Source organism: Mobula birostris, chromosome 10 (genome assembly GCF_030028105.1).
Source record: "Mobula birostris isolate sMobBir1 chromosome 10, sMobBir1.hap1, whole genome shotgun sequence".
NCBI classification, from domain to species: domain Eukaryota; kingdom Metazoa; phylum Chordata; class Chondrichthyes; order Myliobatiformes; family Myliobatidae; genus Mobula; species Mobula birostris.
Window position 1 is genome coordinate 16,506,158 of NC_092379.1, and position 13,721 is coordinate 16,519,878.

Below are 13,721 nucleotides of genomic sequence, written 5' to 3' on the forward strand. Positions count from 1 at the left end.
ACTTTTTATAGGATCTGTAGCTCCCTGATGTTGACTGGGTCACCCAATGTCAAGGGCAGAGAAATGGCAAATGGAGTTAAATCCGGGCGAGTGTGAGGTGTTGCCCTTTGGAAGGTGAAGTGTACAGGGACAGTACACGGTTAATGGTTGGACCCTAACAGTGTTGGTGTACAGAGAGACCTCAGGGTCTAAGTCCACAGCCCTCTGAAAGTGGCCACATGGGTCTAGCAGGTGGTAAAGAAGGCCTAAGGCATGTTTGTCTTTATTAGTGTAGGCATTTGAGTTCAGGGGTCAGAAAGTTATGTTCCAACTTCATAAAACTCTAGTCAGGCTGCTTCTGCAGTATTGCAATCAGTTCTGGTTGCCCCATTACAGGAAGGGTGTTGGGGTCTTTGGGGGGGGGGGTGCAGAAGTTCACCAAGATGATGCTACAAGGAGAGGCTGGACAAACTGAGGGGAGGCCTGATAGACACAGATAGAGTATACAGTCGGTATCTTTTTCCCCCCAGTTGGGAACGTCCAGTACCAGTCAGCAGGTATTTAAGGAGAGTGGTAAGTTCAAAGGCCGGGCAAGCTGCGACAGTGTGTTGTCAGTTCTGAGAGCTTCCAGTCAAGGGTCATTCCTGGAAAACACACTCTTCGATAGAGCAAACATTGCTGGGGTCAATATTTCCGAGTTCCTGAATTCACGGCCAGGGACGCAGTCCCACAAACTAAAAACATTGCTAACACCACAACAAGTCAACAAGGTGAGTGAGCAGCTTCCATCGAGCGAGCCCAAAGACAGGCAGCCTGATTTTCTGTGAGACAGAAGCGAGTGTTACCCAACTTTTAAATTCATTAAAAGTGGAACTCTCTCTCCAAGATAGACGTGAAGTACACCACCTGCAACACGTATCAAAGTTGCTGGTGAACGCAGCAGGCCAGGCAGCATCTGTAGGAAGAGGTGCAGTCAACTTTTCAGGCCGAGACCCTTCGTCAGGACTAACTGAAGGAAGAGTGAGTAAGGGATTTGAAAGTTGGAGGGGGAGGAGGAGATCCAAAATGATAGGAGATGACAGGAGGGGGAGGGATAGAGCCAAGAGCTGGACAGGTGATAGGCAAAAGGGATATGAGAGGATCATGGGACAGGAGGTCCAGGGAGAAGGAAAAGGGGGAGTGGGGGGAAAAAACCCAGAGGATGGTCAAGGGGTATAGTGCAGGGAGAAAAAGGAGAGAAAAAGAATGTGTGTATATAAATAAATAACGGATGGGGTACGAGGGGGAGGTGGGGCCTAGCGGAAGTTAGGGAAGTCAATGTTCATGCCATCAGGTTGGAGGCTACCCAGACGGAATATAAGGTGTTGTTCCTCCAACCTGAGTGTGGCTTCATCTTTACAGTAGAGGAGACCGTGGATAGACACGTCAGAATGGGAATGGGATGTGGAATTAAAATGTGTGGCCACTGGGAGATCCTGCTTTCTCTGGCGGACAGAGCGTAGGTGTTTAGCAAAGCGGTCTCCCAGTCTGCGTCGGGTCTCGCCAATGTATAGAAGGCCACATCGGGAGCACTCACAGATGAAGTGTCGCCTCAGCAGTGAGTCAGCGGGGGTGATATATTGCGTCCGGTGCTCCCGTCGATTGCACCTCTTCCCGGAGATGCTGCCTGGCCTGCTACGTTCACCAGCAACTTTGATGTGTGTTGCTTGAAATTCCAGCATCTGCAGAATTCCTTGTGTTTAAGTCTACCGCCTGACCTGTTTTTATAAAATGTTAAATGGTCAGCTCGACATAGATTACCAATCCCACAACAAACCCAAACCCATTAGGAGCAACTGCGAGTAGGCGAGGGGAAGAGGGAGCACCATGGGAGGGGGCGCTGTGGGAGGGGAGTACTAAGGGGGAAGGGTGGAGGGCATATTTACTTTGGACAATGTCTTTAGATTACAACAAACCTATTATAAATCGCACTGATGCACGGACTTTATTTTACCTAGTTTCTGACTGCAATAAATTAATTTGTGACAAATAAATTATTTTATTTTAATCCCTGCCTCACCTCTGATTGACATTCTCCGGGGGCAATCGGAGCGGAGCGTTCGCAATAATGATGGGGCTCTTGGCTGACGTCACACGTTCCCTTTACTATCAGACGTTACCCCTCCTCCGCCCTAGCCAATCAAAGGGCTGGAACGGTGTGATGTAGTTGGATGGGGGAGGCTCCCCATTGATAAAAGCGGGCGGCGGAGGAGCAGTGGTTTACGACCAGGAACGATGGCGCCCGGTGAGAGGAGTGGGTAAGATCTGGGCTCCATAAATCCTTGTCTAGAAATAGTGATAATATTAACAATACAAAATAAAAAGCCGCTACGCTGCAGATAGGAGGGAGCCGGGACTGCGGGGGTCGGACCGGATGCTGCCTGGGTTGGGTTGACAGGAGGCAGTGTGAACCGCATTGTGAGCCCCGTGTGCGTGTGCGCGGTGTGCTGGCGACCCTGGGGTGCCTCTACGTGTGTGTGTGTGTGCAGGTGCGCATGAGAGGGAATGGTGTGACCGTGTGTGTGTGTCTGTGTCTCACTCCACGTGAGTGGATGCGTTCCGGTTGATGGGAACCTGCTCGGCGCCGCCCCACGACCCGACCCCCCCCCCCCCCGCAACGTCTCTCCCTGATCTCCGGCCTCCAGGCTCACTGGCCGGAGGGACCGCGGGGCGGAGGGCAGCTGCCGCAAATCCGCCCGCTCATCTCTAAACGGGACAGTGGTACATGATTCCACCCCCCCCCCCCGGGTGCCTTTACGTGAGTCACCGGCGGTGATGCTCATTACGGGCACAGAGGGAGGCTGGTTTCGCGTCTGTGATTCACCCTGCCCGACTCCCCCCGGGGGGGGGGGGATTTTTGCGCACTAATAGAACAGCACGCAAACTCCACGAGGGGGGATATCGGAGGTGAACGCCGCTGCGGGACGGGGTTGCCTGCTCAGGATGTAAGGTGGATGCCTGGTCTCTCCTGCAGATACACCTATGAGGAATACAAGGCTACAGCGGACTGGCTGCTGTCCCAGACGCAGCACCGGCCCACCATCGCCATCATCTGCGGCTCCGGCCTCGGGGCTCTCGCTGACACTCTGAAGGATCCGGTTAAACTCCAGTACTGTGATATCCCCAACTTCCCCACCACTTCGGGTAAGGTTCAACCCCCCCCCCCCCCCACCCTCTCCCGCTCTCCCGACGCGTCCCCACTCATTCTCCGCCACTCCCGCTCCCCTTGCCGGTTGGTCTCACTCGGCCCCCGCCACATGCCTGCCCCCCTCGCATTCATGCCCGTCCCCCGTCCCCCTCCCCCTCATACATACACTGACCAACTCCCTCACTGTGTTCCAGTGGCTGGCCACGTGGGGCGGCTGGTGTTCGGGACCCTGAATGGGAAGGGTTGTGTCTGCATGCAAGGCCGATTTCACCTGTACGAGGGACACGCCGTCTGGAAGGTGAAGTGGGGGTGAGGGCAATAAGGTTGGATTTGAGGAGGCTGAGGTCAGGGATCAAGGTTGGGGAAGTTCAAAGTCATTGGGTGAGTATGGGTGGGGGGATGTTGAGGGCCATGGGTCAGTGATTTGGAATGCTGTGCCTTGGGGTCAGATTTCATTGGTTGGGAGTTCTTCAGTGATGGTCAGGGTCCAGGGGTTGGCGAAGTTGGGGTCGGGCATTAAAGATGGTAGTCAGGGGCTGTGGGTGAGGGTTCAGAGTCCCATGGTGACATCCCTGTGCCCACAGACCACGTTCCCGATCCGGGTGTTCCAGCTGATTGGGGTGAAGACGCTGATTGTCACCAATGCCTCGGGGGGCCTGAACGCCGACTACAAGGTGGGCGACATCATGCTGGTGAAGGACCACATTAACCTGCCTGGCTTCGCGGGGGTCAACCCTCTGGTGGGACCCAACGAGGAGAGGTGAGTCGGGGGGGGGGGGTGCCTGATGAGTGGTCAGTGTGAGAACGGCTGGGTGGGTCAGCCTGAAGGAGGGGGGGGTCAGGAGTCAGCTGGGGAGGGGAAGAGGGTCTGGGTGGGGGGGTGGTGAGGGCAATAGGGGCAACACATAGGCTAAAGGATCTACATCTGGATCCTGGTAATCTGAATTCCTGTTTTCTCTCCCCACCCCCCCGGGTCATACTCTTCCCCCCAGGTTTGGCGAGCGCTTCCCTTGCATGTCGGATGCCTATGACAAGGAGTTGCGGAGTCTGGCTGCTGAGGTGTCCCGGGACCTGGACCCCTGCGGCATCCTCCGCGAAGGCATCTACTGCGCCCTGGGCGGCCCGTCGTACGAGACCATCGCGGAGTGCCGGATGCTGAGGGCACTGGGAGCGGACGCCGTGGGTGGGTGCCGCTGTCTGTCTCTGGTTCAGCAGTGAGAGTGATCTGACTGAGGGTGGTTTTTGGGGGGGAGGGGAAGAGATGTGGTGGGGTTTGAATGTCAGAAGTGGTGGGATCACAGAGCACCACAGCACAGGCAGGCCATTCAGGCCATCTAGTCCATACTGGCCTAAGTCCCATCTACCTGTACCTGGACCCTCTGTACCCCTCTCATCCAAAACTTCATTACAATTGAACAAACCTCACTTTCATTGGCAGCTCATTCCGCACACACCCCTTCTGAGTGAAGAAGTTCCCCTCAGATATCCCCTTAAATATTTCACCTTTCACCCTGAACCTGTGACCTCTAGTTCTAGTCTCACCCAACCTGAGGGTGATGCATGCAGGCAGACTATCTATATACCTCTCAATTTAGTTGCCCGGAATGCAGGAGAATGAGGGGAGGTCTCATATAACAGGGGTTCCTAATCTTTGGCACCATGAACTCTTACTATTAACTGAGGAGTCTGTGGACCCCTGATTGGGAATCTCTGATTTATGAAGGCCAAAAGTTCTCTTTATGACCCCATTGCCTGTGATGCCACTTTCAAAGAATACTGAATGCATACAAAGTCCTAATTTATTCAAGCTTTCTCTATAAATCAGTTACTTCAGTCTCAGCTACATCCTTGTAAAAGTTCTTCTGCATTCTTTCAATTGTATTTATATTTCCTGTAGGAGGGTGACCAAAATAATATTCTGTATTAAGTCTCGCTAATGTCTTGTACAATTTCGACATAACTTCCCATATCCTGTACTCAATTCATTAATTTATGAAGGCCAAAGTGCCAAAAGCTTTCTTTACGACCCTATCAACCTGTGATGCCACGTTCAACAAATAATGGATCTGTATCCCCAGATCCCTCTGTTCTAGTGAGAGATAGAGGAGCCCCAGTTTCCAGTCTCGATTGGGTTAAAATGGGTGCCAATAGAAATGAGTGTACACTAGTTTTTCTAACCAATGGGAGCAACTAGACCAGGGGCTCCCAGCCCTTTTTAATGCCATGGACTCTTAACTTTAACTGAGGGAAGCCCTGAACTAGATGGAGCCTAACTCTGTGTCTGACCCCGGGAGTGTGTGATGGGACGGTGTGGAGGGAGCTTCACTCTGTGTCTGACCCCGGGAGTGTGTGATGGGACGGTGTGGATGGAGATTCACTCTGTGTCTGACCCCGGGAGTGTGTGATGGGACGGTGTGGAGGGAGTTTCACAGTTTCACTCTGTGTCTGACCCCGGGAGTGTGTGATGGGACGGTGTGGAGGGAGATTCACTCTGTGTCTGACCGCGGGAGTGTGTGATGGGACGGTGTGGAGGGAGTTTCACTCTGTGTCTGACCCCGGGAGTGTGTGATGGGACGGTGTGGATGAAGATTCACTCTGTGTCTGACCCCGGGAGTGTGTGATGGGACGGTGTGGAGGGAGATTCACTCTGTGTCTGACCCCGGGAGTGTGTGATGCGACAGTGTGGAGGGAGATTCACTCTGTGTCTGACCCCGGGAGTGTGTGATGGGACGGTGTGGATGGAGATTCACTCTGTGTCTGACCCCGGGAGTGTGTGATGGGAGACGGTGTGGAGGGAGTTTCACTGTGTGTCTGACCCCGGGAGTGTGTGATGGGACGGTGTGGAGGGAATATCATTGTGTCTGACCTGTTGTGGAATTTTACCCCCCCCCCCCCCCCCCAGGAATGAGCACGACCCACGAAGTGATCACTGCCCGTCACTGCAAGCTGCGAGTCCTGGGGCTGTCGCTGGTCACCAACAAGGTGGTGATGGACTACGAGAGTGAGGAGCGGGCCAACCATGAGGAGGTCCTGCAGTCCAGCAAGCACAGTGCTGAGCTCCTGGAGAAGCTGGTGACCCACATTGTGGCCCGGATGGACTGCAGTAGGAACACCTCCTGAGGGTCCTGTGCTGGACTTGACCCTACCTTCCCTCCCTCCCTCACTCCCTTTCAGCCCCCTCCCCCACACCCCTCCTTTTTACCTCAAGGCAATCTGCCCCAGCTCCAATAATTAAATGAGCTGATTCCCAACTTTAGGAGGAGCGGTTCATTCTCCACAGCTAACCACCTCTCACTCCATCTCCAGGCATCCAAGGAGCTGGGCCCTTCCCCCAGTGCGATGATGTCCGACTCCAACTGACCAATGGGCTCCCTCCCTGTCGCATGGAAAGGATCCAGTAGACCAATCAGGAGATCCCAAGGGTCTCATTTACCAATGAGCTGGCCATTTAATTTGTGGAGTCAGGTTGACCAATGGGGAAGCCCCATGGTGCTGTGAAGGGTCCAGTACTCCAATGGGGAAGCCTTGTGATGCCAGTTTACCACTGGGGTCTGTGGAGTTTGAGAGGAGGTTTGTGATTGGATGATTGAGTTGTGGGAAGCCCAATCCTATGCCTGTTTGCATTGACATGGTTTGCTTGTTAGAATTTCTGGGACCAAACTATCGTTATAGTTATTTAATCAGAGGTTTTTGTACAGTGTGCTGGTGAGGGGGAGAGAACTGTCCACCTTTATCATGGTTCACATCCAGGGTGGAGAGTTCCCTGCCCCTGCTTGCTCGCTCTCTTCCTGAGGGACACCTGTCTACTAACTGGTGTCTCTCAGTCTCCCTCAGGGGGGAAGATCTGTGCACTGAACTCTTTATCTATATGTATTTGAAATTTATTTATTATGTTTAGTTCTGCTCAGTCTTCTGTACTGTACTGTGTATGTGGGTCCTCAGGATGTGAAAGGACTATGACAAACCCCTCGTCATTGTGGGGTTAGTCCCCGTAGCCTGGGCCAAGTGGGGAAATAACTTTGCTGACCTCTGCATTCACAATCCCTACCAGCAGCTTTGCCTCCCTGGCAGACTTCGTGTCCATTTTGTGTGTGGGTGGGGGGAGGGGGGAGTCATTGGTCTGGTGGCCACCACTGCTATGAGTGGGTGGGAGAGAGGAGGACAGGACCTGTGACTGTGTCTGGGTGAAGGGATACTTTCACCTGGGGGTGAAGTCTGCTTCAGGAAACAAAACTGGGAGTCCTCACTAATTTATATTTAACGATGCTAACTTTCCTCCGTGTGACGCAAAGTCTGTAACTCGTCATAGAAGCAAAATAAAAGTCAGAAAGACTTGGTGGCTGTGTGTTTTAACGATAGGAGCTCGGGCTGGGGGGGTCACGGGTGGGGACTCAAATTCTACTCCCTATTGAGTCGAAGGTGGAGGATGGATTGTGGGGAGGGCGAGTGAGGAGATGGGGTCATCCTAACACAAGACATTCTGCAGATGCAGGAATTCCAGAGTACTTTCCTGTCCGTTACGCTGGCGTTTAGGGCAGCAATGAAGGTCCTCCATCTCTGTTGGCATTTGGGGCTTCCATCAGCTCAGTTTTCACTACTATCAGTCATGCGAGTTCTGGGTGGGGTCTTGGGAATACCATCACACTCAGATGTAGAAGGCTTCTTCATTGCTGTTTCTGTAACAGTTTTGTTTGACCAGTCAGGGTTGTTAGCCCTGAGCTGAGCCCCCGAACCTGGAGGACCGGTGTGCCACTCTTAGTCCGATCTCTACCCTTTGACCTTACCAAGAGCCAAAGCATAAAGCCCAGACTCCAGCCAACATCACTCTCCAGATCATTGAGGCACACAAGCCTCCAAACCCTACGCTGAGGTTGTGGTCCTCTTAGCGGGGAAATCCAGCGTTACACTTGAAATGCTAGAGGAACTCAGTAAACCAGGTGGCATCTATGGAGAGGAATAAAGAGATAATTTTTCAGGATGTGACCCTCTATGATGCTCAAAACATCAGCTCATTACTCCTCTCTGTTGATGCCGCCTGACTACTGTGTCCCTCCAGCATCTTCTGTATTACCCTGGGCAATCCTCTTTCTCCTCGTCACATCTGGTCTCCACATCCCTCCTGATCCTGATTATCCCCCACCTTCACTGGTCCTCTGCTGAAATGAGTCCCTGGAAGAAGGTGAGTCCTCTTCCAAATGCCCACGGCCGCCTGACGGAGAGCATTTGTACTGGTGGCATCCGAATGCACCAGCAGCTCGGTAAAACTCTGGCTAGGCCACGCTCCCTCTGAGAGGACCACAAAGTCGTCGTAGGGTTTGGAGGCTTGTGTACCTCAATGACCCGGAGAGCTACGTTGGCTGGAGTCGGGGCTTAATGCTTTGGCTCTTGATAGGGTCACCCATGCTCAACAGGTCAAAGGGTAGAGGCTAGTGGTCCACCTCTAGGTTCGGGAGTTCAGCTCAGGGCTAACAACCCTGGATGGTCAAGCAAAGTTGTTATAGAAACAGCAATAAAGAATCCTTCTATGTCTCAGGGCGCTGGTATTCCTGAATCTGCAAGGACTTGCGTGACTGATAGTAGTGAAAACGGAGAGGAAGCTACTGACATGATGAAGGAAGCCCTGAACACCACCAGAGATTGAGGACCTTCAGTGCTGCCCAAAACGCCAGAGGCGTAACAGGCCGTAATGAAGTAGACCACATTTGGAATATAGTGTTCAGTTCTGGGGGCATCATTATAGGAGGGATGTGAAAGCTTTAGAGAGGGTGCAGAGGAGATTTATCAGGATACTGTCTGAATTAGTGAGCATGTCATATGAGGAAAGGTTGAGTAAGCTGGGGATTTTCCTCTTTGGTGCGAATGAGGGTGGGAGGTGATATGACAGAGTGGATAAGCAGTATATTTTTCCTGGAGTGGAAATGCTAACATGAGAGATGATGGGGGTATTAGAGTTTAGTTCTTTGTGTGGAGTTTCCTGCTAAGGGCAGTGATAGAGGCAGATATGTTAGCGACATGCAGGATGTGGGAGCAAACCAGGCCATTCAGCCCATCAGGGCTCTGACATTACATCATGGCTGATTTATTTTCTTCTCTCCCCACCAAAAAAAAAACACTTCTCCCTGTAACCTTCGCCCTGACCAGTCCAGATCCGATCAGCCTCTGCTTTAAGAGACTTAAGCACCTGGATGAAAGGGTGGCAGGGGGAATAGAGGGCGACGTGGGAGGGAAGGGTGAGGTTGACGCTCGAGCCTGCTTAACGGTCATCAGAGCATTGTGGGCCAGAGGGCCGGTACTGGTGTCTGGGCCGCAGCAGGTAGCGGGTGCGGCCAGCTCTGTCACAAGCACATGCTGCCGCAGCTCGAGGACACCTTCACCAGGTAGTGCCCCAGGAAGGTGGTAGCCACCACTGAGGACCTTTGCCAACTGGGCCATGCCCTCTTCTCACCGTTACTGTCAGTGAGAAGGTACAGGAGCCTGAAGACACACACACACACACAGAAATTCAGGAACAGCTTCTTCCCCTCTGCCATCAGCGTTAGGGGACAGTCCTCATTATTCCTTTTCAGTTATTTATTTGTTTTTTTTGTAACTCGGGGTAACTTTTGTGCCTTCTGTTGCACTGCTGCAAAAACGAGAAGTTTCATGCTGACGTCAGTGGAAGTAAACCTGATTCTTCAGAGAGACTGCAGGGGAGATTCCCTGGGAGGGAGGGCTTCAGTCACAAGGATAGACCTGGAGCACTGGGATGGTGGTGGTGGGGGGGGGGTCCTGATGAGGGTGTACGGGCTGGTGAGGTTCCGCATGCTAGATCGTCATTGCAGGTGGGTAAGGGTCCGGTCCGGCAGCACCTGGAGTAACGCGCTCGGTTCTGGTCACCTCGTCGTAGGGAAAGATGTGGCGGTCCCGGAGAGGGCGCGGAAGGGGCTCACCAGGTTGCTGCCTGGATTAGAGGGCACGAGAAGAGGCTGGGCAAACTTGGGTTGTTTTTCCTGGAATGGCAGAGGCTGAAAGGAGACCTGATGGCTGTTAGGAGAGGCACGGATGGTGTAGACAGCCAGTATCGTTATCCCCCAGGGTAGTAATGTCTCATACTAGAGGGTATGCATTTAAGGTGAAATGGAGATGTGTGGGGCAGTTTTTTACACTTCCCGGAATATTCTGCCGAGGGTGATGGAGGAAGTAGATACCACAGAGGTGTTTAAGAAGCTGTTAGACACGTCCAGGAAGAAGGCATTTAGTTTTATTTAGTATTTTGGTTAGCACAGGCGCTGTGGGCCAAAGGGCCTGTTCCCGTGAGGGCTGCTGTCTGTCCTATGCCCACCCCCCAACACCACAGGACTGCCGACGATGTTCTTCCCAGTGTGGGGAGCACAGACAGGGGTACAGGAAGCCACATGGGGTGGGGAAGCTGTACACGTAGAGCTGAGCATTCCGGATACTGCCACGCCTCATCCCCCTCTGGGTGGGCTGGATTCCGTCTACCCGGCGGCTGCGGGGAAGTTTGGGTTTGAGTTTCAGAAGCTGCTGCGGGGTCCAGGGTCGAGAATGTTCTCCGGTCTCGTGTTGTTGGCTGGAGTCTCTCTCTCTCCCCGCCACCCCTCTGCTCATTCACAGGCTGGAAGGAAGGAAAGAGGGTGAGTAAGCGTGTGATCAAAGGGGCAGAAAATCTGTGACTGGTATTGTACCCACAGGGAAGGGTGCTGTGGCTCTTCCTAATGTTGAGTAGGAGTAGAATTAGGCCATTTGGCCCATTGAGTCTGCTCCGCCATTTCATCATGGCTGATGAAAGAGTGAGAACGAGGGGCCACAGTTTGAGGATAAAGGGGAAGCCTTTTAGGACCGAGATTAGGAAAAACTTCTTCACACAGAGAGTGGTGAATCTGTGGAATTCTCTGCCACAGGAAGCAGTTGAGGCCAGTTCATTGGCTATATTTAAGAGGGAGTTAGATATGGCCCTTGTGGCTACGGGGATCAGGGGGTATGGAGGGAAGGCTGGGGCGGGGTTCTGAGTTGGATGATCAGCCATGATCATAATAAATGGCGGTGCAGGCTCAAAGGGCCAAATGGCCTACTCCTGCACCTATTTTCTATGTTTCTATGATCCATTTTCCCTCTAAGCCCCACTTCAAATGGTTCCAATTACATTTACTATCAAAGTATGCTTATACATTACACAACCTTGAGATTTGTCTGCTTACAAGGCAGTCACAAAGCAAGGGCCCAATTAAAAAACAAAAGACCAACCCCCAATGCGCAGAGAAAGAAAAAAAACACAAATCATGCAAACAACAGAAGAAAGCAAGAGCATTTCGAACCAAATTGAGTCCCTGGACCCGAATCCCTAGGCCTAAAGCCTTGGTCTCAGTTCGTCACGTTAGCAAGGCAAGCTGGCGCGAAGCTGCAGAGGGAGGAATGAAAATCACGGGCGAGCAAGCGAAATCGGCCCGACCCTTGCTTCCGGTCCCAGTGCCCTGCCTCTCAAGTCTGTCTGGGCTGGTGTTCGAATCATCCGAACATCGGGTCGTGCCTCGCTTTGCAACTGGGCCCGAGGTCAGTCTCCGGCCTTCTCCCCCTATCCCTTCGTGCCCTGACTAATCAAGAGTCTATCAATCTCTGCCTTAAATATGCATAAAGATTTGGCCTCCCCAGCTGCCTGGGGCAAAGAGTTCCACAGATTCACCATCCTCTGGGTAAAGAAATGCCTCCTCATCCCCTCTATTCTGGTCCTCTGGTCTTAGACCCCCCCACCACAGGAAACATCCTCTCCACATCCACTCTATCGAGGCCTATGGTGGTCTCCATTAGCTGGGGTAACGTTGGTATAAAACTCTGCTTAGATGTATGTGTACTTTAGAGAGGATGCAGAGGAGATTTACCATGATGTTGCACCCGTTGAATTAAGAGAGATTGAGCGAGGTGGGGCTTTTCTCTTTGGAGTGAAGGACGGGAAGGGGTGACTTGATAGCGGAGTATACGATGATAAGAGACATCAATAGAGTGGACATCCAACATCTTTTCGCCAGGGTGGAGATCACTAGTATGAGAGGGTATAATCTGAAGGTGAATTGAGTACTGGGGGATAGTCAGAGGTAAGTGTGGTGGGTGTGGGGAATGCCCTGCTAGAGGGCAGTGGTATAGGCAAATGCATTTGGGACACATAGGCACATGGACGAGAGAAAAATGGAGGGCTATGTGGGAAAGAAGGGTTAGATTGATCTTACAGTAGGTTAAAAGTTCGGCAGAACATCGTGGGCCAACCGTTTATACTGTTCTAGCCTTCAAGAGGACCACAGCCTTGTCGTAGGGTTTGCAGGCTTGTGTGCCTCAATGACCTGGAGAGCGATGTCGGCTGGAGTCAGGGCCTTGTGCTTTGGCTCTTGGTAGGGTCACCCGTGCCAAACAGGTCAAAGGGCAGAGGCCAGAGGTCCACCGGTCCTCCAGGTTCGGGGGTTCAGCTCAGGGCTAACAACCCCGACTGTTCAAACAGCACTGTTACAGAAGCAGCAATGAAGAATCCTTCTACATCGGGGTGCAACGGTATTCCTGAGTCTCCATCCGGGACAGGAGCGAAAACTGAGAGACAGCTCGGGGAGGTGAAGGGTAAGATTTGCGCTGAAGGGGAGAGGGGGGTAGGTTCAAGGGGGATGTGAGGGGTAAGTATTTTACTCGGAGAGTGGTGGGTGCCTGGAATGCACTGCCTGGTATGGTGGTGGAGGCAAATACATTAGAGGCTGTGAAGAGACGTTTGGATAGGCACGTGGATGTGAGGAAGATGGAGGGATATGGACATGGTGTAGGTAAGAAGGATTAGTGTTTGGGTGTTTTTGATTTGCTTTTTATCTGGGTCAGCACAACACTGTGGGCCGAATGGCCTGCTCCTGTACTGTTCTATGTTCTAAGCTACTGACATGACAAAGGAAGCCCTGAACACCACCAGAGACGGAGGACCTTCATTGCTGCCCGAAACGCCAGCGGCGTAACAGACAGTGAGCAAGTGCTGTTCTGTGTTCAAAGTGCGAGGTGGTGAACTTTCAGAAGTCAGATGTTGGAGCAGGACACCAGAGTCAAGTGGACAGAGAACATTGGGAGTTTTCTCAGGACAACAACTTCTCCCTCAATGCCAACAAAACAAAAGGGCTGGCCATTGACTTCACAGAAAGGGGTCAGAGCACACACTCCTGTTTACATCAACAGGTCAAGAGGCAGCTAGGAGAGAACGTCAACAGCCTGTCCTGATCCAAGTACGCACATGCCGCAGACAAGAAAGCTCACCGACAGCCCTGCTTACTCAGGAGGCTGAAAACATTTAGCTTGTCCCCACTGACCCTCACCATTTCCTGTATCAACGAACCACAGATAGCATCCTTTCTACTAGTCATGGCACGGGCCTCTGCAGTATCCAAGACATCTCATGGAGCGGTGCCTCAGAAACGCAGCGTCCGTCATTAAGGACCCCCATCACCCAGGACATGTCCTCTTCACACTGTTACTGTCCGGTAGGAGGTACAGGAGCCTGAAGGCACACACTCAGTGATTCAGGAACAGCTTCTTCCCC

General features: G+C 52.5%; 2 protein-coding genes across 2 annotated transcripts in view; one reads left to right on the forward strand and one right to left on the reverse strand.

Annotated features, from left to right (window-relative positions):
- The first annotated feature begins 2,173 nt into the window (after positions 1-2,173).
- Positions 2,174-7,499, forward strand: LOC140203844 (purine nucleoside phosphorylase-like). The gene is made up of 6 exons (XM_072269975.1): positions 2,174-2,276; positions 2,993-3,162; positions 3,361-3,464; positions 3,751-3,926; positions 4,159-4,349; positions 6,069-7,499. The coding sequence occupies exons 1-6, from the start codon at positions 2,254-2,256 to the stop codon at positions 6,284-6,286; spliced, it is 882 nt and encodes a 293-aa protein (XP_072126076.1). The 5' UTR covers positions 2,174-2,253; the 3' UTR covers positions 6,287-7,499.
- Positions 7,500-10,366: 2,867 nt separating this feature from the next.
- Positions 10,367-13,721, reverse strand: part of LOC140203845 (immunoglobulin mu heavy chain-like) — a 55,425-nt gene continuing 52,070 nt past the window's right edge. Inside the window, exon 14 of the mRNA XM_072269976.1 lies at positions 10,367-10,781. Within this exon, the coding sequence (XP_072126077.1) occupies positions 10,775-10,781 (7 nt within the window). The 3' untranslated portion in view covers positions 10,367-10,774. The remainder of the gene's footprint in view (positions 10,782-13,721) is intronic.

Bases quoted from the DNA above. Each gene is read 5' to 3' on its own strand.
- LOC140203844 (XM_072269975.1), top strand. From the start codon at position 2,254: ATGGCGCCCGGTGAGAGGAGTGG. The intron at 3,163-3,360 runs GTAAGGTTCAAC...ACTGTGTTCCAG, and splicing joins CAACTTCCCCACCACTTCGG to TGGCTGGCCACGTGGGGCGG. The intron at 3,465-3,750 runs GTGAAGTGGGGG...CTGTGCCCACAG, and splicing joins AGGGACACGCCGTCTGGAAG to ACCACGTTCCCGATCCGGGT.